At 38.3% G+C, this 26,253-nt stretch overlaps 4 protein-coding genes across 8 annotated transcripts in view; all 4 read right to left on the reverse strand.

The window, feature by feature from the left end:
- The window catches only part of LOC115751677 (protein BONZAI 3-like), a 1,030,407-nt gene extending 1,019,933 nt beyond the window's left edge, over window positions 1-10,474 (reverse strand). The window contains exon 1 of the mRNA XM_048279861.1: window positions 10,349-10,474. The gene's annotated coding sequence lies outside the window, so the exon portion shown is untranslated. The remainder of the gene's footprint in view (window positions 1-10,348) is intronic.
- Window positions 4,559-10,487, reverse strand: LOC115734443 (protein BONZAI 3-like). The gene is made up of 17 exons (XM_030665234.2): window positions 10,350-10,487; window positions 10,100-10,277; window positions 9,280-9,327; window positions 8,800-8,948; window positions 8,657-8,705; window positions 7,824-7,880; window positions 7,524-7,703; window positions 7,288-7,422; window positions 7,139-7,200; window positions 6,969-7,065; window positions 6,777-6,891; window positions 6,607-6,683; window positions 6,240-6,377; window positions 5,959-6,123; window positions 5,762-5,875; window positions 5,578-5,674; window positions 4,559-4,946 (listed from the first exon to the last, which is right to left on the reverse strand). The coding sequence occupies exons 2-17, from the start codon at window positions 10,274-10,276 to the stop codon at window positions 4,840-4,842; spliced, it is 1,767 nt and encodes a 588-aa protein (XP_030521094.1). The 5' UTR covers window position 10,277; window positions 10,350-10,487; the 3' UTR covers window positions 4,559-4,839.
- A 4,068-nt stretch (window positions 10,488-14,555) lies between these two features.
- On the reverse strand, window positions 14,556-16,265 carry LOC115734309. Its single transcript, XM_030665043.2, has 3 exons — window positions 16,098-16,265; window positions 15,509-15,689; window positions 14,556-15,243 (listed from the first exon to the last, which is right to left on the reverse strand). The coding sequence occupies exons 2-3, from the start codon at window positions 15,617-15,619 to the stop codon at window positions 14,791-14,793; spliced, it is 564 nt and encodes a 187-aa protein (XP_030520903.1). The 5' UTR covers window positions 15,620-15,689; window positions 16,098-16,265; the 3' UTR covers window positions 14,556-14,790.
- A 2,053-nt stretch (window positions 16,266-18,318) lies between these two features.
- LOC115734308 lies at window positions 18,319-25,737 on the reverse strand. Of its 5 annotated transcripts, none has more exons than XR_007198684.1 (4): window positions 21,721-22,518; window positions 21,490-21,629; window positions 18,780-21,358; window positions 18,319-18,697 (listed from the first exon to the last, which is right to left on the reverse strand). XR_007198684.1 is itself a non-coding variant. In XM_048280347.1 (4 exons), the coding sequence occupies exon 4, from the start codon at window positions 21,286-21,288 to the stop codon at window positions 18,976-18,978; it is 2,313 nt and encodes a 770-aa protein (XP_048136304.1). In that variant the 5' UTR covers window positions 21,289-21,358; window positions 21,490-21,629; window positions 21,757-21,820; window positions 22,299-22,518; the 3' UTR covers window positions 18,319-18,975. The 5 variants fall into 5 exon arrangements, 4 of the variants coding, with proteins under 4 accessions (XP_048136304.1, XP_048136303.1, XP_048136302.1 ...); XM_048280347.1 differs by having other exon boundaries at window positions 18,319-21,358; window positions 21,757-21,820; window positions 22,299-22,518; XM_048280346.1 differs by having other exon boundaries at window positions 18,319-21,358; window positions 21,721-21,820; window positions 22,299-22,518.
- Window positions 25,738-26,253: the final 516 nt, after the last annotated feature.

Below are 26,253 nucleotides of genomic sequence, written 5' to 3' on the forward strand. Positions count from 1 at the left end.
TTTGAAGTGTTCAAAATTTTAACTCAATCAATTAGATCGTCTCTCGTCTAATTTGATCTTTTTTTGGACACATATTTTCCTTGTCGCTTTATTTATAAGATTTTCAAAATACTTAAAGTTTTGCAATTTGAAAGTATTTCTCATGAGCGCCTTTTGCTCCGGTTAATGTACCTAATCAGATTATGAACACTCTTGTTTGATTGATTGCTTCATGTATCGTCTCATTCCAGCACAATTACAAATTTTTCTGGTAAATATGCTTAATATGCCATTCCGGTATTGTTACTGGCGATAACATTTCCCTAGCGATCATTGAACGTGGAGGAGAAAGTTGGGAAGTCCATAATCATTATTACGGAGGCATGTCGATTATCCAAACTCCTACACTCTTTCGGATATAAATCATCGCATGACGTCCTCAATTGCCTTTACTCCTCCATACGAAGTATGAGTTATGCCATGCATTCTAAAATGGTAACGTTAACATAATGTTGTCATCGATATAAAACAGAGCAGTTTCGATAAGGAATAATGGAATTTGTCTCTATACAAAATCTATTTTGCTTTGTGATTTTTATTGCCGGAGGTGGTGTTGACGCCTAAATTTTGACTAATCTATTTTTTGCATAAAAATTAGAACTAATTTTAGTTCTAAATAAAAATCATCTCACATATTTATTTTTAGCGTACATTGCATTGGCATATAATTGGGCAAGCAGAACACTTAAATTGGCATGCGTCTAGACTAGGCACGGGATGGAAAAATATACCGAGAAGATTTGAAACTTCAGGGACTGTATTGCAAATACTTAAAATTTCGGGGATCGTATTGCAAATACTTGGAACTTCGGGGATCGTATTGCAAATACCAAAAGAAGATGAAGAAGGAAAGATGAAGAAGGGAAGATGATGAAGGAAAGATGAAGAAGGGAAGATGATGAAGGGAAGGTGATGAAGAAGGGAAGATGATGAAGGGAAGGTGATGAAGGGAAGATAAAAATGGAAGGTGAAGAAATGAAGATGAAGAAGGGAAGATGAAAATGGAAGGTGAAGAAATGAAGATGAAGAATGAAGGGTGGAGAAATTTGGCTATAAAAGAGGGAGAGTTCTTGAGAATTGAGGAGGAGAATTTTTGTGATAGAGAATGTAGAGAGCTCTTGGGAGGGGTGAGTGGAAGAGAATTGAGAGAGTTTTTGAGAGGAATTTCTAGAGAGGAAAAAGAGAGTTCTTGAGAAAAATCAGAAGAGAAAATTCCAGAGTGAAGAAAAGAGTTTTAGTCGAGCATCATCTTCGACGAGTCCCGATACATATTTCGCCTCTCGCCACCCAACAACGCCATTGCTTGCCATTTCCGACGACGGTCGCGTTCTTCCAACTCCGAGATCTTGAAGGGAACTATAACGTGTACGTGAGTAAGATTTTGTGTAATAGAAGGTAATCCTTTCCATCTCGATCTACAAAATGTAATCGTTTGGTTTGAACATTTGTTTGTTTATTTTAGACATGCCACGTGTTCCAAATTTAACATTATTACGTGTTAATTTATTTTTGTAAATACTCGTGATTGGCTACGTTTTCTTTCTTTCTAAATCATCCATGGTGCATATCGCACAAAGTTCAATATTTTGCATTCTCATAAAAAAGAAGAAAAAACCAAAAAAATTGCATCTTTGAATTTCAAGTAAAATCCATCAAAATTGCCAAATCAAATATTTTTTCATGAAAATGGTACCGAAAGGGCGTTAGAGTAATCTAGCGTAACCAAATCCCCGAATTCAAAATCTCTGGTTCGCGGAAATAAGATAGTTTTCTCCCGCTATTTTATTTAGGTTTCTAATCAACCTACCGAAAATGATTAGTGGCGACTCCAAATTCAAAACACGTTGCATGTTAATTATTTGAACCTTAAGTTGCGATTTGGTATGGACTTGGGAGAGTCCGAGTTAGGTTAGTTAATTAATTAACCTGATAATCCATTAGCCCGAAAATTAACTCGTTTATTTTTTTAGGGTCGCGACAGGTGGTTTTCCCACACTCAAGTCCCACTAAGCCCCCCAACCAAAGCAGATGGTTAAATCACAACCGCTAGTTGTCATTTCCCACTTTGCACCCTCTCGTATATCTTCGACCATTTGCAAGCAGCAACAATGGTTTTTTTGAAAGGCATATTTGGACTCTTTAAAACACAGCACTTCCGCACTTTTCCCTTAACAAGCAGTATAGACATAGATAGTATTTCCTCTTGCGAGAAAAATAAGAGTTTCGAAATTTGTTTTCAATATTCAGTTTAGACCGGATCAATGAGCAGATCAATCAAATATCGTGTCCAAGAAGAGATATTCAAGCACCAGCATGACTGAAAAAAGGAATATTAAACTCAATATAACAGGATGGAGAAAGCCTAGCTATGTGGACTAAGCACAAGGAGGAAAAAGCTGAATTTGGGACTTTCTTTCATAAAAGTCCTCTATCCTTTAACTTTGCCAAAATTATCAAAAAAAAAAAACCTAAACGTGCTGCACACATGCCAATTCATTTCTAACTATTTCAATTATGCCAAATTAATCCTAAACATTTTCGCATTTTGCCAATTGAATTCATCCTATTAATTTAGAAAAAAAAAATTATTCATGTAGACGCCAACCGACCTACATGATATAGTCGCTCCATATGGCCAATGCTATCGTGGGCTATTTATTTTTTGTGATATTTTTTCTAATTTTTATTAATTTTTCATTTCTTTTTCTTTTCATCTCTTTCCTTATTTTCTTTTCTTTTCTTTTTTTAACTATGGCCAACAAGGGTCGTTGGAACTCGCTGGCCACTAGGTGAGGGCTGCAAAGCCCTCATCCGACCTCCCCTAGATTTGGGCGAGGCCATGGCGGCTATGGGCGAGGTCGCGTCGCCATGGCCTAGCCAGCCGTGGTCGAAGGCCCATGGTTGCTCCTCGCGATGGTCCGGGCATGGCCGTGGGCCATGCCACCTTCAGCCGTAGCCACAATGGCTTTGCCCAGTTTTGGGCAAGGGCCACGAAGCCCTCGCTGGCCACAGTGAGGAAAAAAAATCGTTAATGTGAGTGATTTCCGGTCAAAATTGCCTAGATGAACGCAATTGATAAAATATAAAAAGATTTAGGACTAAATTGACACGATTGAAAGGTTTGGAACTAAATTGGCGCAAGTACGTATACAACTTTTTTTGTAATTATCCTACTAACTTCACAAAATGAATTCCCATCTATTGGCTTAGCCATCCTGAACTTTTCATCAAGCCCGAACTGGACCTACAATCTACTAGTTTAGATTGAGAGCTTAATCTTGTGAATAAACTCAACTCGTTTATTTATTCATGAAGGAGAGTCCAAGAAAAATTTCTTATTTTTTGGCCGAAAGAAAAAAAAATTCTTATTATGAGCAAGAAAAGTTGTGATTTATGATATATTCTTGTCATTTGTATTGACAACCACAATCTTTCCAATCAACATCCAGTTTCGTGTATAGCAATATGGACTATAGTTAGGCTATGTGCTTTATGATAAATTTCCATTTTTCAATGCACCTTCTCATCAATTCAATTAAGAAACACGATTAACCGAAAAAGTTTCTATTTTACATAATAGAAAAAAAAACTAAATGATACTCGATTTGTCAATGAAATAATTAAGAATACAGAATTATGTCGCTCTCATGCACTTTCTCATTAATAATAACCCCATTAAGACTGATCATTCACCATTTACTACGTGGTTGATTATATTGTATGGTTTGGGAACTCGTACTTTTGTCTTTCGATTACCTTTTTTCAATCGCTAACCTTTTCAACAATGAATAGTTTCCTTCTTTCTTGGCTAAACGACGTGTGCCATAGACATAAAGCAATCTGAAATCTTTTCGACTTTTTACCTGTTTAATTGAAGCATGTAATAAGAACTAAGGGTTGTAAAAAAGCTTTAATGATAGTCTGCAAAGAATAGCAAAGCAAGCGTTCTCGAATTGAATGATTTGATTTTCGAGAAAATAGACGAATATATAAAAAGTTATCGGATGTCAGCATTTGTTATTACTATCTATGACGTGATAGTAATTATGTGAAATTTAGGGCTTTGCTTTCGCCAATTCTAAAGTACTTGAAATAAAAATGGATGCAGGTTTGATCAATCATTTGTCATAGCTAAATTCTCAAACAGTTGAAAGTGCTAGGACATACCTTAAAGTTAGCGATAACGGTTTTCTTAGATTATGCATTTAATCCCATGAGTTATCATATTTCTATACGAAATTATGTGCAATGTTATCATATAATTTCCATTTTTTTCTAATTAAATTTTTCTTAATGGTGGGTACCTCTATCCATTCATTTGCTAATAATTATTTTCATCATCTTTTATTATCACTGATTTAACATGGATTATCATCTCATATTTGGTTTCTAGTATAGTAAAAAAAAAGGACAAAAACATCACAGTCCTCGATTTAGGGTCAAAGGGATACCATATCATAATGGGTAACTCTTAAGTGTTAAACTTTTTCGAGAACTCACCATAATCCTCAACAACTGCGAAACTAAACTATACTCGTATTCACGAAGATATTCACATACTTGCAGTATGATTAGCAATTTACAGGAACAACACTTGCGCAATGAGGCTGCTTCTGCCCTTCCCAGTTCTTTTCAGCTTTTAAAGAAGTTGCATTGACAGCAAACAACAGAGCTCTTTACAGAATTTCAAACCTCCGCTAGCAGCTGTACACAAATCGAGCATTAACATAATCGTTCATTTGGTCATCCATTCAGAAGTTCAAGAAACTAGGGCGCAAATGGCACTTCTCAAAGAGCTGCTCAAGGCGGCGTAGGATTGCGGGGTTTTATGTCTCTAGCCCGCATGTAAGTCAGGAATTGTCCAGGAAGCTCCTCCAAAAGAGCTTGAGCCGCCGATATACCCCCACCTGCCAAGAACAGTATAGTTTCGTGTAAGTTAATGTTGAGAGAAAAACGGAAGATTTATCAGCAACTCCTAGACTGTTTACTTGCGTACTTGATTGCAAAACCTTTCCACCTTCACCAACCCAATGAAATAAAGTAAAACAACAGTCGGATAGAACTTTCAGATCCGATACTGCCTTCTCTGATCCTGATTTAATCAGTTGAAAACAAAATAATATATATCCATTGGCTTTTAAGAGAATATGCCAGGATGCAAAAAAGTCGGAATAGGTAAATAAATGAATAAACCTATGGAAACCAAGGAATCTAAAAAGTCAAGAAAGAAACCAAGTCCGACACTAAAGTCCAACACTAAAATCCTCCAACTATACCATGACACTAAAATCCCCCAACTATACCATGACGACATTACCATGAATGCCAGGCTGTCAACCTCTTTCGGCTTAAATTACCAAACAGTATTTCCTATATTCAAATGCTACACAATTGATCATTATTATGAACTCACATTAATGAGGAAAGAAAATTATGGTTTTTGTCAAGTATTAATGGGAACATGAACATCTATCTCGATCTCGATTAACAAAAGCTAATGGATTCATTGACAAACAAATCATGAGAAAATCAACTTACGATGAACTTCTCGCATTGGAACAAACTGAACAATGTCTCTCGTGGCTATCCGACCAGTAGAGCTTTCTAATCTAATTCCGTGGTCAGCATCAAGCTTCTGACAGAAATAAAAAATCAGACTGTTAAGCTCTCGATATCCTCTCTATCATAGATATTTCGACATAGTTCTTAAATGAAAACCTACCTCCATTTGTGTAAAATCTGCACCTCCAACTCCAACTATCAGAATTGAGAGTGGAAGATCCGATGCCCTCACTAATGCATCCACGGTTTCTTGTTCGTCCGTGAGAACTCCATCCTAAAAAAGAAGAAAAACTTCTATCAGCTGTGCAGAAAAACATATAAAATCTAAAAAATATTGAATGCTTCTTTCCATTTTACCGTTATTATGAGCAGAACGTAGTATTTGCTATGGTTATAGGAAAGTGATTTGCCAGCAATTTGAGCAGCCCTATTGATCACTTGACCAAATAAAGTGGGTCCTGCCATGGATACATTGTGCAAAGCACCAGCATAAGCAGCCATGATGCCTTCGACTCCTTCGACCTATCCACACAGAGTTTTGACTGTGAATTACAGAATTGATATGATGTCCCAGATGTACTACAGCCTTGCTCCAAAAGTGGATATATCAATGGGATCTGGAAATTCAGTTTATCTACCTCATAGCCATCTGGACTTCCATTCAGGTTAAAACAGTGTGACACAGTACCATCATAAGTCCTTCCTCCAAATCCCCACGCTGTAAATCGTCTATCCGAGTCATAAAACTGAATCACCTCTCCAACTTCCATTATAGCCTAAAATGTGGGCACCACAAATTACTAGATAACATAAGTCTATGACATCAATTGTTTGAAGGAAAGAAAAGGCATGTCAACTAGTTAACCTATTACAACTCATAAGGAAGGAAAAAGCACGTTAAATGATTAACCTATTAGAACATTTAACTTTGAAGTATATTTTACTTGATTCCATATTAAAACGTCATCAAAAGTGAGCATGTCGAGGTGGCAAATTAAATTATACCTGCTGGTAGGAATTGTATCTTCCTGAAGGATCAATGTAATGCAAGGAATCTGGATTTCTGGGATTTCCATTTGAAGCTAAAAAGGTCCAGAAGCATCGAAAAGAAATCAAATCGAGCATCAAAGAGATGGAAAATTACAAGATAAACAAATACCCAAAATGATTAGTACCTGTAAAGTCGACAGCAACCATAAAACTAAGCTCAAAACCACTTGATATGTAATCGAGAAAGCTGTGCTGTTGCTTCTCACAAAATTGATCCACGAAAAGCTGACTCTTGAGAACCTATACAACGAATTTATAAACCTGATCAAAGGGCTCATCTAAACGAAGTGTACTATTTATTTAAGAATGACAGACACCTTTTCATGGCCGTGATGAGAAGATGGTAAAGTAAAATTTGCACCATTTCTTCCTTTGTGAAGTTTCTCCAAGTCTGCCATTGACTTCTGAAGTTTACTGCAATAAACGAGAAGCAACTTAACGTACAAATAGCTTAAGTATTAAAAATTGCATGAGAATAGGCATTTACCCTATAAGTGCATGGTTTCCGCTAGTATCAAAGTCAAAGCACTCAATGACTAATGGATTCTCCTGCAACAAGTCTTACAGTATGCCAAATCACTAGTGCCTCCAGCAACATATCAGACAATATGATGACAGGCTCTGTGAAAAACTTGCCTTGCTTCCAAATTGCTGCATGCTTAGACATAAGGGCCTCCAACTAGGGTTCAAGTTGTTGTTGATAACTTCAGTTTTGCAAATAGGAAGAGAACCCCCAGACTCAACTACTCTCGATATTCTCAGGAAAGGATCCTAAGAAAAGGTAACACCAGAGTATGAGACTAAAGCAATGAAAGATATGGCAAGGAACAATATCAAACATAACCTTTCAAGAGAGATTTTGGAGAGCTTACACTTTTAGAAAACATATCTTTGTTTCCCAACTGGGAGCAGCGGAATATTATTTCAACAGCAGTCCTGGAAGCAACAGATTCCTCAGCACGGACAGTCAGAGTACCCAGGTTTCTCACGCCTACTTGTAGATTTTTATTATGAAGCGACAGGGTCAAACTCCGACTTTGCTTTGTGACTATCTGGAGAAAATAGAAAAGAGAAGATGCTTTGGACAAGATCTAGATGGATTACACTAGTTCTTCATTGGACCCAAGTGCATGGAAAATGACACAATGACAATGTGAGCCAGGAGTAAGTACCTCTGACAGCACGCAGCTAGCTTCTCCTAAAAACTCTTGGTCCTTCAGCTTTAATGTCTGCATTGAAACCTCCCAATCAGAGATACTAATGAGATTTTTTCTTCCTCACATGCACAGACAAAAGGAAACAGAAACCCAAGCAATCTCAATGGACTAGTACATATTTCCCAAATAAGCATGATTGCAAGGGCGATTGTAAGTCATGATTTACTTAAATGCCATCGAACATTCGAATTCCTACGCAAACATAAGATTGTCCTATGCATTCATTTTGTTTGTCCAGAATTTCATGGACGTAACAATATGTAGACCGCGAGATAGCTAAAGCCAATCCACCCAGGGAAAGTTTCATCCTACTGCACTTGAAAATCAATGGCAAGAAAAGAGATGAGCTTTTATCTTTATAATTCCTACTTCAGGATAACACCAAAAATTCAGTTTATCCATAACCATAGTAAAAGTAGCTAGTATATAAGTTGGAGCAACTTGGTAATCAATCTGAGACTAGTCCCCTATTACTCCAAACAGTCTCTCCGTTATTTGAGTTGTACCCCAAGGAAGATTGACTGAAATGTGACATAGAACACAAAATGGCAGTCATAGACATTGTTAATTTATAACCAAGAAAGGCTATGCATAGCACATGGCTTCACCCATAAGATTTAGAGGGGGAAAAAAGCCAAAGATAGAGAAAAAAAATCAATGTTAGTGAAAATCCAAAAAAAAAAATTGTGAAATGACTAAAATAACTGACAGAGGAAAGAAACAAAGTTAGTGAAAATTCTCAAAAAGAAATATCAAACTATGTGAAATGATTAAGATAACTGACAAACCTTTACAGGTACTTTGTGATACTTTGTGTCGACATCATATACATGAAACCTGAACAGAGATAAAAGCAAATAAATTAAGAGGTTTACATAAAGATAAACCACAAACTGAATACGTTATACTTTGCTATGCATGGAAAACTCACACCAGATGCTGAACAGTCTCAAAGTGATAAGCTAAGGAAATCTTTTCAATCCATGCAGGATCCAAACTATTTAGTATGACTTCTGTCCTCCCAAGTTCCTCAAGCATCCCATCTCCTTTCCTCAAGTATACAACTGCCATTGGATCACTCTGCCAGAATCCATTGATCAAAGTTCATAAACCTTTAAGCAAGCTCGAATTTGGGAATAAAAGAAGAAGGAAACACAAACATGCACAAATCTCCTGGAATCAGTCATTTATTGTACTTAACTATATAAGTTCAGGGGTTTCTTACGCAGCCTGAAATTTGATCAAGACTTTAAAAGAAGAAGAAGAAGAAGAAAATCTACCCTTCTGTGACAACCCAATAAACAACACCAAGAAGATCCCAGGTAAATGTGAAAGCAAGATGCAGACAAAACAGAAAAACTACATACTAGTAGCAAGATATACAACAAGTCCGCTGAAAATGCTTTCTCACCTTTGACATGATGTCGCGATCACGTAACTTTGAAGCAGACAAGGATAACTGCAGCATAGACAATAAAGCACATCATGGCATTAGATTTCAAGATCGATGCCTACGAAAACACCATATGCAATGCACGAAGTTTGTTGTTGGAAAGTATGATTTGCTTAATTTGTACTAGCTACTTCCCAGATATCCTATTCGTATCTACGCTTAATCAGCAACACCAAGTTTAGATTTTGTAAGGCGACACATAATTCAAATAGTAACTCTGTTTCTGAAAAATGAACAGGGTAATGGTGTACAAGTGCAAGGCCTAGTTAGACTCTGTCTAAACTAGCAGACCTTTTGAAAAAGCTGATGCAAGGCATTCCCACTAAACTTGTCGTGGCATGTAATTCTTGTCATTTGCATGAGCACCAAAAGGTCACAGCTCGAGAGGCAGATTAAGATTTTGCTTCCAAGAAAAGAAAAGAAATCTCCTCAAGTCAAGTCTAATGAGGACAACAAGAAGAAAACTCTAATTAGACGACCTTGTCGGGACCACATAATCAGAGGTTCTTCAGAAAATCTAACATCAATTAGTTCAGTAGCGAGGTTGGAGCAGAATCCACATTGTGAAGAATGCTTCTAAGTTTTTCCGCAAACGATACTCCGATAGAGAGGTTTTTCCCGCCAAATCATCGCTTCTCTCGAAAGAACGAGAATAAAACATGACAAGTGACAACATTGACTCAGGTCTGAAGAAAACTAAGCGTATCACCACAGCATATCACGACAGTCGCGTTGCAAAAAGCCCGCATAATCACATGAACAGGCGAGAGACGCAAACCTCAATTTGAGAGAAGAGAGCGTGCTGACCACGAGCTCGGAAGAAGAGGTCGACGGCGTCGTTGTGCCCACCATTGTTGCCTCCTCCACCTCCAACTCCTACTCCTCCTATGGGCCTCTGTTGGGTCCCTCCGACCGCTTCTTGACCTCCTCTCACATCCGAAAAGCAACACCCCATCCTCTCTCGATCAGCTCCAATTTCGACTCCTCCTGCCGATTCGATTCACACCCACAAACACTCTCCGAAACCCCTCGTCTGCCACTTCTCGACTCTCTCTTAAAAGCCCTAACTTCACAGAAGCTGCTTCTGCCGAAAATTTTCGCACCCGTTCTCTCTCAGCCTTTATATAGACGACGGAAACACGAAAGCGCGTGGGGTCCGTTGTGACGTCTCAATCAAGACTAGGACGGTCTTATCCGACCTTATCAAACGAACCCACCTCGAACGATCGCCCCAACGGCGAAGGGACGTGAAAATGGTTTCCTTTTCTGAATCAAGCTCGAAGCTTTGCGCGTGCTCTGGGATTCTCGGTGGAGTTTGTTGCCAGAAATAGAGATAAGAGTCCGATTCGATGCGTTGCTTCACACGTTCCACGCTCCATTTCTTGTCCATGGTATGATCACCATGGCCAGTACATGTGGATCCAATTCTTGCTGAGGAAGAAGGGGGGGAAGTAGAGGAGGGAAAGAGAGAGAAAATGATGGTTTGACCGAGAAGTTGACTGATGTCGTGCTGCTGTGTCTGAAACTCTGGGGAAATCTCTGGGAAAAAGCTTGGGTGACCTCTGCAGCTGCAGCTTGACGCCCGGGTCTCGATGGACAGACAAGGTCAGATGTCGGAGTTGACTCGCAATGTCCGTGGAGAAGGAAGAGTAAGTAAAATCGTTCAAGGGAAAAAAAAAAAAAGGAAAAAACGAGATACGAGTGGAATTTAAATTTAAAAGGTAGTACCGTCGATAAACCTCTAATTCAAAGGGATTGAAAAATTATGAAGTTGACTGTCAATAAACTATGGATTTTCTCAATTAAGGGCAAGAATTGGTAAATACATCAAATGTGGTAATCTAGCCCAAAAAACTCAGTGAATGAAGATTGTTCGAAAAGATGCTCGAGTACCCTAAATAACAAGAGAATAGTTCGCTATAGATATCTCTCTTTAGAAGTCTTCTCTAGCATTTGTGACGCCATTTCGAAACTCTATTCCCATAATGGGAAGAGTGTTTTAACCTGAAAGATCCAACAAGCATCCACAGATCGGTCCGGACGCAATGGTTCGATCCATCATTTCATGGTTAAATCTAAATTTGACCTGGACATCGTTTAGTTGCGAAAACGGCGGTGTGATTGGTCCTGTAGATTTTTTTTACGAAAAGTACCGACATTAGTAGTTGACTCATCATTGGTGAATTATTTTGTTCCTAAACTCCTTACAAAAGTACAAAACTAGCAGAAAATAATTTGTGCACCAGGTAACACCGGCAGATTGCAGGAAAGAACAAATGACCACACCATCTTAGGACATTCTTTCCTTAGCAATCAACAAGATTCTCCACATATAAGCACAACCACAAAAACAGGCGTACCGATTGCAATGGAGAGATACAGTAGGAGGGTTCGGTATAGTCTCTTCAATGGCGAAAGCAATAAGCATTCCAAACAAACTTTCGCAGAATGGTTTTGCTGAAAGGTGATTTTGAAGCCGGACCTGCACCGAGTTTCGCCGAAGCACACTTGGGATCTAATCAAAAGTTGGTAGTACAGTGCGCGTATCCAGAAGGGGAAAGAAACAGATTGTAGGTACAGGAGTGAGTACTAACCTGACATAAGAACCAGATGACCGATAAGGAAAGAAGTTCCATTGTCTTGGCAAAAGGATGTCTGCGAAATAGGCAGACAAATTCTCCATAGGGTAAGTTTTCATTTATTTCAGCATCAAATGTGTGAGATGTTATAAGACTACCGCCAATTGTCTTAAAAATTTAAGCTAATAAATGGAGGGAGACCCATGAATGTAAAGAGCGTGTGGCTACCGTTGTCAAGTGACGCGAGAAAATATTTCAACTCCCTTCTCACGTACAAGTAGGATTGGGAGCGGCACATAGAATTTGACCATGGCATATGACATTTGACTAAAGGGAGTGGACACACATATGCGAAAAAAGATAGAACTAGCTTCGTTACTATGTTATAAAGTCCAATTCAAAAGCTTAAACTTATAGATAAAGGGAGACCACTTGAATATAAAGAGCATGTATGACTCGTTATCAAACCAAAAATTTTAACTTAATTCAGCATTAAAGGGATTCTGCCAATGCGCATGATGATGATCAAGAAACGGTGAAGAGCTTGAATGTGACTTCTTCTGTCTGGGACGAGCCAATTTCTGAAATTATCGGTTTCCAGCCACTGCAAAACATCGTTTGAATCCAGTGTTTTTGAGAGAATCAGGGTTAACAAATGAAGGGCTTGGCTCGTGATACAGAGTGGCACGCATATCTGCAGTTGCATAGCTTTTTGGAGACTAATCTCTGATTAGAGAGTTGGTAACCAACTCTTGAGCTCTGTAGGAATGTAGAAACTAGAAAGAACAAAACGATTCAACTATTTGAAGGACTTGTGGCGTATAACTTTTGAATTGCGGTACTCTGTGGGAAACTCCGGATTTGATTAGACTGAGGAGAAAAACTTGTTCCATTTGCATCATATGTTACCATCTCTTTCATTGCACCACAATCTCTTAGGATTAGCTGAGTAAGGTGCACCAGACTTGTCGTTGCCGAGCAAGTCCGCATATGAACTAAACCAGCGTAATCATGTACTTCTAATTTCGTCAAACTCTAGAACGGAGCCGGAGATGGGACTGCAATTGATAAACTGGGCCATCCCCGGACAAACAGAGATTCTATCGGTTTAAGAGTTTCAGCCATATGAAACTCAAAACAAGACGTATTTGTTCTACCAAATCACGTTATAGAATGCGTATGTGCTTCAATATGTTGCACTTTGTTCTACCAAATTGCATGACCTTTCTTGTAACTCTCAGAAGAATGCATTCGAACTGAACTGATGATTGGCAGAATCAAAAACAAAAAAATGAACCGATGGGACATGGACAAGAAGCGATAAAACAAGATAGAGATTAGATATCTAATTTTGATGGACAAATTGTTCATTCTTACAATAGCAAAATGAAATGTCATATAACCTACGGAACATACCAAAAGTACATAACCCCAAATAAACGGACATTTTTAGCGTTCCGTGTTGGTATATCAACGATATACCAATTTAAGGTTGGTAATTTCAAAGAAATGTTAGTAACGACATTGGTAAGGCGCATGAATAAATAATTGACCATACAGGTAGTATAGAGAATAATAATTTACAAGATATGTCAGTAACTAAAATCAGCTGGTATCTTAGTTTGGTGAATGTTGGTACACCAATCAAATTCAGGTCGCTAATTTTAATTAAAGTTAGCAACTTCAAAGGTGTTGCTTACAAACAGGAATCTCTTGCCGGCCCTTAAAAAAAAAAATTAGAACCAAAAAAAATTAACAAAATTTCCACATTAGCAACGATAGTGTCACGTAAGACTGTTGGTGGATGGATGGCGTCCATGTCATCAATTTTCAGCCAAGTTGATCGGATAGACTCAATTGGAAAAATGTAAAAAATTTTAAAATTCAATTAGCCCAATCAAAAATTTTAGGACTGAATTGACATAATTGCAATATATATAAAAAAAATTTTGGTAATTTTCCCAAAGTTAGTCGGTATGTTAATGTGACGTATATTGGTACTTCAGTCAAATTAAGATTGGTAATTTTGAATAAAAAGTTAGTAACTTCCTAGGCGTTAGTAAACACAGTAATTATCATTGGTAGGTCATAAAGTCGGTGGTAATCTTCAAGGTATAAAAATATGTGGGTACAATCAGCAAGAATTAAAATTCAAAAGTAGCATATCACATGAATTCATCTTTCAATGAGCCTGGCTCATTCCTGTCCAAAAGAGTCAAACTCAGAAAATAGAACGAATAGAATGACTAAACAACACTACATATTTGGTGTCAAAATAATCTACGAGAATACAATGACCAATCATGTGATATCGTGCTAATTGATTATTCATTATCAAGTCACGAAGGTGGGCTAAGTAATATTTTTGTGTGTGTGTATATCTATGTCATATGTATATTTATCATATGAACTCAAGGCAACCAATTGAACAGTAGACAAGTAAACTAACTAAAGTTATGACAATTTGAGAAGGATTCACTTGCCAATCCACGTGATAATAGTACTTCAGACTGTCAGGAGCTGTGGACCTGACCTTGTAAACAACTGTCTGCTAAAAGAAGACGGATGAAACTAACCCTCCTCTCATGGATATCCATAATGTTTCAAAAGCTGGGGTCGATGTAGAGACCATGTAAAATTGGAGAAATATATATGATGAAGCCATGATAGCCATCACAATGCCCATTCAAGAATCCAGAAGGTAAATGTTTCCACAAAGCCAAAACAAAATCTGACTGCTACTGATAAACAAATAGTCACAGTTATCTATATGCAACCAGCAAATGAATCAACACAACATCCTGCATGTTCTCAACACAATGTCTAAGATGTCAGTATATTCCCATTAGGAGTTGTGCACATAAACAAGATCATGCTCAAGGAGGAAAAATCAGTCAAGATAAACTTTAATATCGATGCCACTGTCAATCAGAGACTGAACTACGGCTCTGATTTTTCCTTCAAACTTGTCCCTCTCTCTTGGAGTATAGGAAGCAGTGTACACGTCGGCTTCCCTCGCCCGGTCCGCCAAAATCTGGCCTACGGCCAAACATGCAGGTATGTCTGATCGAGACCTGAGTACAGCTTTGATGTCCTTAGAATTGGTACCCGCAACAGCGACCTGCTTGCACGTGACCCTATGAGTCAGTGAAGCCGAGACAAAGCGCTTGGAGATGAAAACATCTAGCGTGAACGGCTCCATGTAGGCTATGGTGCGCTGTTTGAAGGACACGTGCTTACACGGATTCTTGGACTTCTTCCCCTTTTGGTAAGTGTATGGCCGGCTATTGTTGTCATCCAAGTAGTCTTCAACTCCAAAGAAACTTCTTGGTGCTAAATGAGGCTGTTCAGACAAATGAAACAAGTGTCAAGCTTACCAACCAGCACTATCTCAGGACATGAAAGACCTGGGAGAGTACTAACTAAACGTGGTCACCAAAAAGCCAACATGCATACCATATCCCTACCCAGTTCAATTAAGGATAGAGCAAGCCCAAATTCAATTGATTATTTGCTCAACCATTATGCTGCACCAGTGACATTATCAAGGAAATGACATGGAGAGGACATCGCAAACTAGTAAAAGATCAGATATTCAATGAACTTACCTGCCCACTGTGGATACCACATGTCGGTACAAAGACAGCATGTCGAGAGGCATCAACACCAAGCACTAGAACACTATTAGTGCACAGGTGGCGAAAAGCTTGCTTCAACATCTTGCTACAGGAGACACCTTTCTAGCAAATAAAAGCAGCCACTTTGATCATAGCGAGCATGACATGACACCTGAAAGAAACGAACTACTGTCAGTAAGACAGGGCTAACTACAGAGACTCCACAAGACTAACCAAAAAAATGGGCAAGCACACGACCCCATAGAACAAAACCTCACAATCTTCGAAGCTGCGTTGCCAAAGCTTACGCTAAGCAATTCATCAAACAGCTAGAATGCACTGGTGGGTAAGCGCAGAAAAGCCCCTGAAATTCGAATCATGCTACGATTCCTTTAAAACCCAGTCAAATTTTTGTGCGAAAGACCGATTGCATACGAGCCAATGCAGAACAGAGAAGGGAAGTTTCTTTCTTTTGACATCGGGTTCGGGCAAACATGATTAGGCACACGGATTTTGCTTACTCCGAGCAACTACACACGCACCCAGAGAGCAATACCGGTTCAGTAGCCAAACTACATACCCAGGAGAGGCCGAGAGAGAGAGATGCAGTAGAATCGAAGTTCAATCAACAGGGACAACGCGATCATCGAGGGAGAGAGCAATCACGAGAGAGGGACAACGTCATTTCGCGAGTCTCGGGTCTTTTTCTGGGACCGCACCGCACCGCACCGCGCACCGCACCGCACCGCACCGTCGGGAGGATTTCTACTTGTTAACTCAAGCTCAAAGCACAGGTATTCGAGGTCGAATAGAACTATACACCTTTCAATTGAGATGGTTGCAAAGCAATGGAGTCTTTTCACGAGGAACAGAACATTTTTATGGTAAAAGCTTGAAAAAAAAAAACACATTGTATTTTAATTTTGTGAACGCATTTTTATGGTAAAAGCTTCAATTCTCTCTCTTTGGCATAAAAAAGGATTACTTGATTATCCACAGAAATTTGACCCAAAAAAAAAAAAATTCACACAAAAAGATGTTATGAATCTCATATGAAACATTCTTTGCAGTTTCAAAATGAATAATTTTGTTACTAAATCACCCTATATAGTTATTTAAGGAATTAGTGCAAAAGGGTACCGGATTGTGTGGAACAATGTCATACCAAAATCGAATGATAGTTATAGCACCGTCCTCCGATTGAAAAGGAAATCGAACCGAGCCGAGTGTTGATAGTTCCCATGGAAATCCATGGGATTCCCAATCCTAAGAATAGGACCGGAACGGAATAACAAAACTTTCCCCTGAGTATTTCATTTTTCATATTTTATCCGACAAACCCCTCAATTAAACCCACATCTTTGTAGAATTTTTCGATTTTGCCAATTTTATTCTAAACGTTTGCACGCCAATGTAATTTTCCGATGAATTTTCGTTGGAAAACCTGTCGTGCTAATCCACTCATCGTATGTCGTTCTATTTGACACAAAACCGCGTCGACGATTTTTGACAAATATTGGTGGAAAGATAGCATTGGAATTTCATGCAAAAATATAAGACTAAACCGACAATTGAAAAGTTTAAAACTGAAATGACATTCATATAATAGATTTAGGATTGATTAGATAATCTCTTAAATCACTCCACTTTTTTCTATGGACACTGTCCATTGGGTTAAATTCCTCTCTCATATTTTATGAAAAAAATGACACAAATGATTCATAAACTTTGACTTAATGTACAATATGATCCCTAAATTTATAATTAATTTAATTTAATGTGATCACTGAATTATAGCAATGTTCAATGCAATTCCCGAATTTTTTAATTTATTCAATATCATTCTTGAACTTTTGATACATGTCCAACTTATTTCCTGAACAAAAAGAAAATGCTCAATGTCGGGAAAAATGACATCGCACATTTTCATATAATTCAAACTAAGTTGATACATACCAAAATTTCATGAACCCCATTAAACAAATTGAAAGTTCAAAACTCACATTGCACATTGAACTAATATTCATTAACCACATTGAACAAATTAGAAGTGCGCATGGCAACACTTTTGTTCTAGAAATCAATTCTAGAAATCAATTTCAAAGCAAAAGTTAATTTTTCTACTTTTATTTTAGAGCAATGATTTTTCAACTTTTGAAAAGATTAATTATTTTTACATTTTTCAAGTGGCTCCAAAACTATTTCTAGAAGAAAAAAATTGCTCCAAAAGTAGAAAAATAAAGTTGCATAGCCAAACAGATTTCTGTTTCAGAAATTGCATTACTAAACGAATTTCTGCTCCAAAAGCACTTATGAAGCAGAGATTCTACTCTAGAAGTATTGCCATGCACGCAATAAAAGTTTAAAGACTGTATTGTATATTGAACCAAAATTCAGAAAATATTTGTCATTATCCCTATCCTTTGTGGAGACATCGCCTGCAGTGTTAATGAGAATCATCCCCTTCAGCACAAATTAGTAGAGGTCAGACAGCAACCAAAAGGCCACGGAGAAAACTAAGATTGAGGGATACACCAACCCATCATGCACAAAGAAACCATTGGAAGCTTGAAATAGGAAAGAGCTCCAATCCCAAGCAACAGGTGCTTTTTCACCGATTTAGGCAGCACGTATTCTGTCGAACATCAAATTGAATGTGCTAAATCTTACGCTGGATCCCCAGCGGCCAGACCCCAGCCGCCAACATTCGAACCCAAGTTTCTGGCTACAGGACCCAATGCTTTTTGCCAAACAAAAGCTCCCGACCAAAACATAAAAATAAACAGGTCTATCCGAAATAATGAGCCGAAACTTCAGACCATTAATAAAATAGAGATTCAAAAAGCCACAGCCAGCATAAAAGATATAGCAAAGTCGGAACAGATAAGCTCATCTGAGATTCCACAATGGAACTTCCAAAAGCAAGATGGCTTCTAACTAAGGGTAGAATCATAGAAACTATCTAGTCAAATTAGCATAAACTTCTTTGGCGAGAAGAAAATAACATCAACATTTACCAACAGTTGGGGACCTAATAGTACATCTACCAATACCTCAAAATTCCATGCAGTCAATCTCTATCTCCCTTCTACCCCAAAACATTGTCTTCCGTTTCAAAACTCAGTATTCGCCCTCTCTTGAGAAAATATAGTTACAATTCAAGGGGAATCAGTCAAGCATCTGAAGACTAGAAAAACTAAGCATGAGGAAAAACTCTCTTCATTACCACCAATTCAGAAAAATCCAAAACCCAATCTCGAACCTTTTCTTATTCTTTTGGGGATAATTCCTGAAGCAGGAGTGGTGCCTGAGGACCAACTATACCTGCACAGCCGAATTCTGATCTTGCAGAAGATAGGTTCATTCCCAGTCAAGCTGCTGAACATTACTTGCAACTTCCAAGTTAAGTGGCCATTAGTATAAACTGCTTCTACATCCCTTCTTTGGCAGTAGATCCACTAGCATTTATTGGACTGCAGCTGTTTGCTCAAAGCCCTTGGCGACCTCCTTACAGGCATCTCTACCGTAGAATTTTTAGGCCCACGCTTCCTTACATCAGCATCAGCACATTTCTTCTCCACAGTATCTTTGAGCTCGTCAATATCTAAAGCTGCAGGATCAAGTTCAAAAGATCCGGCAGGAACACCTTGTCTTTCATTCCCAGTCATCACAAATGATGGAACTCGATGAGCAAACCGGTACAACTCACGTGGAGCTATTTCAAATGAGGCATCTGCATCTTTACATGCATCTACTCGCTGAAACAAGCAAACAAAGCCTTTCACCTTGCTCAAATACACAACCTTAATGCCACAGTCCTTGACAAAATCTGAGAGGATCTCCACATATTCATACTTGCAAGGAAGATATTTCTCTGGTTCGGAGCTCCATTTTATATCCCAGTTCTTAAAAAGGGCCCATATCTCCCCTTTTCTAGGATATACCAGGAAAGAGCCTCTACGAGCACCCTTAAGACACTCTATCTGGTGAGAGAACATCAGATGATCTTCCATTTCTTCCGTGTGCCCAGTTCTGTACTTGCCACAAGCAACAGGCAACTCCTGGTCAGACCAATCAATCTCATCTTGGTCATCCGGATCAGCCTCTAGCCAAGTGATTTGCACCTTGAAACCCGGAGAAAACACTTTCTTTATCCGAGCATAAAATCTCGGCATGCCATCTAATGTATCATACAATGCCCATACTTGATTAACAGCAAAACAGGTTTGCGCTTTATCCTTCTCGAAATCACTAAACTCTGGATCAGGGCAGACAACTATTTGAGGTTCCAGCCCAGGTACCAAACCAGAACTACAGTTGGATTCATTATGCTCATCTGCAGAAACTGCTTCCCCTCTCTTCTCTTCAGGCTTCATTATCCCAGAATCATTCCCAGATAAGCTTTCTTTCTGAGGAAGAACTTTTTCATTTTTAATGTCTTTATTAATGCAATTTTCAGGAATAGAAAAAGTTGAAAAACTATCATTACTGCAGCCTTCAACAGTCCCTTGCTTTTTCTTAGCTTCCACAGAATCCGACGCCCCATCGGCCCTCGACCTTTTTGGTGGGCAAACAAAGTCGTCGTCACTAACTGAATTGTCATTGTAAGATGCATGTTGCTTTAGGCGAGAAGACTTCCTGGAGGGAGTTTGTTTTTGATGAGATCTCATAGCTCCATTGAGTTCAGAATTTGACTGGGAAGGATTAATTCCATCTTCTGAAGTGCCAGCATCTCCAACAGTGTCATTCCTACTCACATTCTTAGAAGTCCCACCAAATTCAACCCCAGAATTCCCACCTTTCATACTGCCAGTGGTACTTTGAGAACCCATTCCTGTTGGTCTTGCTGCATTACCGCAGGGCTTTCTATCTGCTTTCGTTCCAGCTCCCTCGTCAACAGACTCATTGCCCACCTTAGCTCTCGAACTGCCAGCAGCCTCACCATGCCCCTTTTGTTTACCTAGTGGAACAAATTCCGAAAACCTGTCCGCGAACTGCATAGGAGGAGGAACTCCATTATTAGCCTGAGGAGTCGCTTTTGAGAACCCAAAATTTGAAAAATCCGGCTGGTTGGCAAAATGACTCCACTGTGGTCCGGGTGCCATGCCTTGAGTACTGAAGTCATAGGCAATAAAGGCTTTCTTGCAAGTCTGACAACGCAAAGCTTTATTCACAAATTGCTTATAATACTGATACCTTATATTACATAAGGGGCAGCTGGTCCAGAAAGTCTGCTGCTGCCCCTGCTGATCAGTGTTTGAACTTGAAAACTGTGAATTGGAAGGGCTCTCTGATTGGTTCCGGGTTCCGTTTCTTCTTCTGACACCAGACCGAGTTGGTTGATGAACTGGAGGCTTCTGTGGCTGCACTAAATTCTTAACCTTAGTGTCGTATAATTGTCGCTGCAACTGGTCTGTTAACACCCTATTCGCTTCAACAATCAGCTTAAAAGCGGCCTCAGCACCAGTAAATTTATTTTTATCAGGATGAAGTAACAAAGCAAACTTTCTGTACTGCTTCTTGATAGTTATATCATCAGCCGACTTTTCAATCTGTAGGATCGCATACCAATCATGCTCAGATCCACAAACTTTGGTGTGTGCAGAACAATGAATCTCGCAAACAGCCAGGATTTGGGATAGGTTCTCAAGCTCCGGGAAAAGACGCCGGGCCTTCTGTGCAATGCGCAATGCCCCTGCAAAGTCATTGTTTCGCATGCGAACTTCTGCAATTTCCTTTGCCCTGACAGCCTCCTCTTTGTTGCACTCCATTAGCTTGTTGCTAATGTATGAAGTCAGGCAGTGAATATCGATAAAAAATACATCAAGGTACCAATTTCACCTGCAGAATGCAAAAGAAAAACAATTGAATCCACCTAGCTAGTAGCAAAGATTCACATTGGACATCGCCGATGTGAACAAGGACAAGAATGTCGACAAGCTAAACAACACAGTAGATGAAGAGTGCGTTACCTTTTCCTCTCAAGAAGGCAAAAACGCATGTCGGAAGTGAAGACCGATGACAAACAAATGATACTAAGCTGGTGGACCCGCCATGGATCCAGTCAGCCACATTCTCGCGAACAATCCCCAAACTGATTCAAGTGATGGACCTGCAAAATAACCGCCATCAAATGAATCGGAACCAGAACATAGACGTGAAGGTAAAACATTTGAAGAATCTAGATTGGAGACGCTGCATACACTCCAGCATCGCTCATGGATACACAATCTTCTCACCAGAAACACGAGTGGATCCGAGTGATTTTGACCCTGACTGTGAAGGCCCCCTCGTCCCCAGACTCTGAGCAAGAAACCATAACACGTGCAAATGGTCTTTTGAGAAGGCATGACAGGTGAGAAAATAAGCATGAATTGTCAAACAGGAGATAAATAGAAAATCTCTCGCTCCAGTCAATTTTTTCACAAGTCCATAGCTCCATAAACATCACTACAACCTCCACTCCAACAATTGCCAAATCGAGCGAAAGCCTGGAACGACAGAGCAAGCTCGCAGATACGCAAAAACAGGCTCATGCAAAAGCTAATGTCCCCTCTACAGTCGCGAGTAGAACAGACACACCCACGGAAGTCAACGAAACCGCACGGAATATCACCTCGCATTCGGCGCCGGAGAGCGAACCTACTCTCTCAGCAATCGGAACAACGACATTTTTCCAAATCATGCTACGAATTTAACGGCGAAGACGAGCCAGAAACCCTAGAACCGAAGCATTCACGCGAGCAGAAATTGCATGTTGGAGGGGAGATAGAGAGCTTACCGAACTTGCGGAGAATCAAATCAATGAGAGAGAGAAAGCTTCTGTGTGTATATTTGAGATAGAGAGAGAGCAGCGGGAAGAGGGGAAAATTTGGGTGGGAAAAATGAAAAAGGAGAGAGGGGTCCCTGAGTTTGTGTGAAATTTTCTGGTTGCCTCCCAATCTTTTGTTGCCTTCTTCTTCTCCCACTGCTTTTTGCTCTCTCTCTCTCTCTCTCTTGATACCTTGATGATGGGAATGCCCTAGGGTTTTCCAACTTTTTTATGGGGGTTGGAAGGACCTAGAAAACAATTGTGAGCTTTTAATCAATAGTCGGGTTTAGGTCGGGCCGAATTAATTTGATGAACGACTTATAAGCCCATTCTTGGAGATCGGGCCGGGCTTATGGATGGTTATCCAAGTCCGTTTCTAAGGCGAGAAGTTATTGAAAGTTCAAAATGAATCAAGCTACGTTTGGCGATCAAGATAAAAGTTAAGATAAGATAAAATTTACCGTATCCCATATTTGGTACTTAGCCATTATAAGATACAATGGAATATGAGGGGACATAAGACAGGATAAAATTATCCCTCGGGACGAAAGTGAGATAAAGATAGATAGAATTTCTTCTATTCATAGTATAAAATTATTTTTATTAATAACAAACTTACTAAATAACAAAAATATCAAAATAATAGTTAAATATATTTGAATTCTAATGTTAAAACTCAAAATAACAAAAAAAACTAATTTTCATTTTAATTTATTATAAATCTTACATATATTTAATTTCTTTCTACTTTATAATATATAGTTTGTATATATATAAATATATATATACCTAGTATCTATATCATTACATATTTTCAGTATAATAATATAGCTTATCATTTTATAAATTTTTATTAAGAAATGATGGAAGGGAATAATAATAATAATAATAATAATAATAATAATAATAATAATAGATTTAAAATTAAAAATAAGTAAAAAAATGAAGTAGAAGAACCCAAATTTTAAGTGAACATATTCAAACTTGAAAATAATCTTTCTCATTCTCAAAGAATAAGGGGCAATGAAATTTTGAAAAAAAAAAAACTAGCATATCTATCTCCTTCTCCTCTGTATCTCTAATTCATGTTGAAATTTCATGACTCATGTGTAATTCTTTTATTTCATGACAAAACTCTATGAGAAGCGCCAGACAATTGAAACTTCTTATCCTTCTTAGTTCACATCAAAAGTCTATGAAAGTAAAAAGAGTCAAAACTCATTCTCCTCCGTAACTTTGTGGTTCATATTGAAGTTTAACGAATGTAGCGAGAGAACCAAAACTTTTCATTCTTGCAAAAGTGAATGGTTATGTTTTCTCTCTCTTACTAGATTTGGCAGTGAATTATGATAGATTCTTATAATCTCCATTTTTTTGCATTTTTAGATTCATTTATATTGATATGACGTAAATATCAAACAACGAACACGATAGGATATGAATATATCCGGCTTTATTACTATAATTTACTAAATAGTGAATAGGATATAGCAAAATCACTACATTTCATATCAGATTCTATCCTGGCTAGAAATCCAAAACACCAAACGCAGCCTTAATGTTAATAGTTGGGGCATGGAATTAGTTGAGTCGAGCTTTTGGAGTTGATTTATGTTTTCTTTTATGTCGAGAAACATTTCTGCAAAACCTCGATTTGGTAAGAAAGGGTACCACCAAACACGTCGAAAAGGTGACCAAGCAGTCAAAGTTTGGTATTTATTGAGTGTAGAATTTGACGTGTACAAAAGGGTCATCACTATGTTTCAATATCTAAATCTATCAATATCAATTTTCACTTAAGTTGCAAGAACGGAGTTAATGAAATGAGAATTGAGGCCCTATTGCCTTTCTCAATTCCCATTTGAATAATCAAAATGAAGTGGAATGAAATCGAAAGAGAGAAATAATTTTTTTTTCTGTCATTCATGTCCACAAAAAGCAGAGAGAAACATTATAGTCCGACAACTAAAACTTCAAAACAAAAAAAGTTTCAAATAACAAGATGAATCATCAGAACAAGGATATGGGTCATATGCTCAAAGAGCAAATCTATGACTTTTTCAAACCAAAATTAACGGCTGATCATCGTCTTGAGTAATAAACACATATCAAGATCTTCATATGTTGTTACGGCTTTACTTTTTCACGATTCGTTCCTAGGTTCAGCTTTCCCAACAGCATCGTCATGCAAAATAAAAAGATTAAACGAACACATATTTGATAGTGAGAGCGAAACCTTCACGAAATTTTCCCATCTCCTTCAAAATTGGATACGTACACTAACGAAATCCGAGGAAAGTGAAACCCCAAAAACATACACTAAAAAACCCCCCAAAGCTAGTGAAAGGAGCTTCCAAATCTTAACTTGATCGGAAGAACAAGGCTTTACAAATGGGAGGAAAGCAAGACAAAGAAACAGAAAATTAAATCAATTAATGAAGAGGGGAAGTTAATTTTTCATCCACTCGAGTGGAAATCTATACTTCCTTATCGTTAATTCACGAACAAAATCCACAAATATGAGATCTATTTTCTTGTCACATATTTGGGGCAAGGTAGGGCATAAATGTATTCACTATCAATTATTCTAAAAGTTTAAGCTGTTAGATTAAAGCGTGATTTAACTATTACATCATTCACCCTCACACTTAGTTTGCTAAGTGTGATAATATTTAATTAGGGAGATAAATGGGACTTGAAAAGATTTTAATTTAGTACCTTCTACTCTGATATCATGTAAGATTTGTAAAAGCACCGACAACTATTTTAAAAGTTTAAGTTATTAGATGAATGTATGGTTTAATATTGAGTGAACATGATACCTAATTCATTATGTTGATTTTGTATTTTTTATTTGAATTAGGACATCTCTTTTCCTCCAATATGCTACTCCATCATCTTCTATCATATGCTTAAGTAGTTGAAAGGGCCAAGTTCCATAATTGTTTTGGCTTATTATACTTCACTTACTTGCGCGACCGCTACTCCACTCCCCTTCGCTTTCAAAAGAAATTGTGAAAATAGTAAGGTCTTTGAAAGATATAAGGAGAACATGTGAATCTTTTTTCTTTCCTCTTTACATAAAAATGCTACGCTATTTCTTATCTTAAGGTAGACCATCTACGATCAAGGATTAGCGGGTTATCACTCCTCAATTGAGTATAGGAACTTAACTCGGGGAATAATTTAGCGGAGAAATGTGTAGAGATCTGAAAGAACAACAACGGCAAAAGCACTCGCGCGCGAGACACTAACACTGAAAGGCAAAAGCTAGGGGAACGAATCCTTAAGTTTGTTCCCTAATCGTTAGTTTCAAACATGTCGGTCTTGCACTCCATGGTTAGAATACGTAGGCGGGTTCATCCCGTGGTACTAGAGTTGATTACCTTATATGAACACTTTCACTTCGTTTGTCTTTAGATCGGGATCACTTCCTCCCATCCGAAGGTGAAGTCTAACTCTATCACCAATGGGCCAAGTACATTGTATTAGTGGTCTACATAGTCAACCTTACCATACTACACATCTCCGCTCTTACCCACAATTTTCCTTCGTAGACACTTAACTTTTTAAGATTAAATCCTAGGGCGACGCATTTAATATTGCTCATTTGGTTTTGACACTTCTTATTTTAATGTTTGGACGATATTATCTCTTGTGTGGCTCACACTTCAATTACCATTCTACAAAAGTGATCTACTTATTTTATTTGGTAGATTCTTTGTTATTTTGTTTCTTTTTCCCCCTTGTGGGTCCCACTCTCCTTAAAGCTCTTGTTTTCAATTGCACACAATTCTCTTGCTCTTCTCACGTTCAATAGAATTCTTATGCAATTCAAGCAATTTTCTTGACTTAGGATGTTTTATTGCTTCTCTGAATTTCACCTTTACGGTCTTATAAAATCCAATAGTTGGCTTGTATTCAC

This window comes from Rhodamnia argentea, chromosome 6 (assembly GCF_020921035.1).
Source record: "Rhodamnia argentea isolate NSW1041297 chromosome 6, ASM2092103v1, whole genome shotgun sequence".
Lineage (NCBI taxonomy): Eukaryota > Viridiplantae > Streptophyta > Magnoliopsida > Myrtales > Myrtaceae > Rhodamnia > Rhodamnia argentea.

Excerpts from the sequence above, each read along its gene's own strand:
- LOC115734443 (XM_030665234.2), bottom strand. The coding sequence starts at position 10,276 with ATGGGGTGTTGCTTTTCGGATGTGAGAGGAGGTCAAGAAGCGGTCGGA. Across the intron at positions 7,066-7,138 it reads GGAAACCATGCACTTATAGG|TAAACTTCAGAAGTCAATGG; the intron begins GTAAATGCCTAT and ends CGTTTATTGCAG. Across the intron at positions 5,876-5,958 it reads ACGTTCTGCTCATAATAACG|GATGGAGTTCTCACGGACGA; the intron begins GTAAAATGGAAA and ends CTTCTTTTTTAG.
- LOC115734309 (XM_030665043.2), bottom strand. The coding sequence starts at position 15,619 with ATGTTGAAGCAAGCTTTTCGCCACCTGTGCACTAATAGTGTTCTAGTG. Across the intron at positions 15,244-15,508 it reads GTGGTATCCACAGTGGGCAG|CCTCATTTAGCACCAAGAAG; the intron begins GTAAGTTCATTG and ends TTGTCTGAACAG.
- LOC115734308 (XM_048280348.1), bottom strand. The coding sequence starts at position 21,288 with ATGGAGTGCAACAAAGAGGAGGCTGTCAGGGCAAAGGAAATTGCAGAA.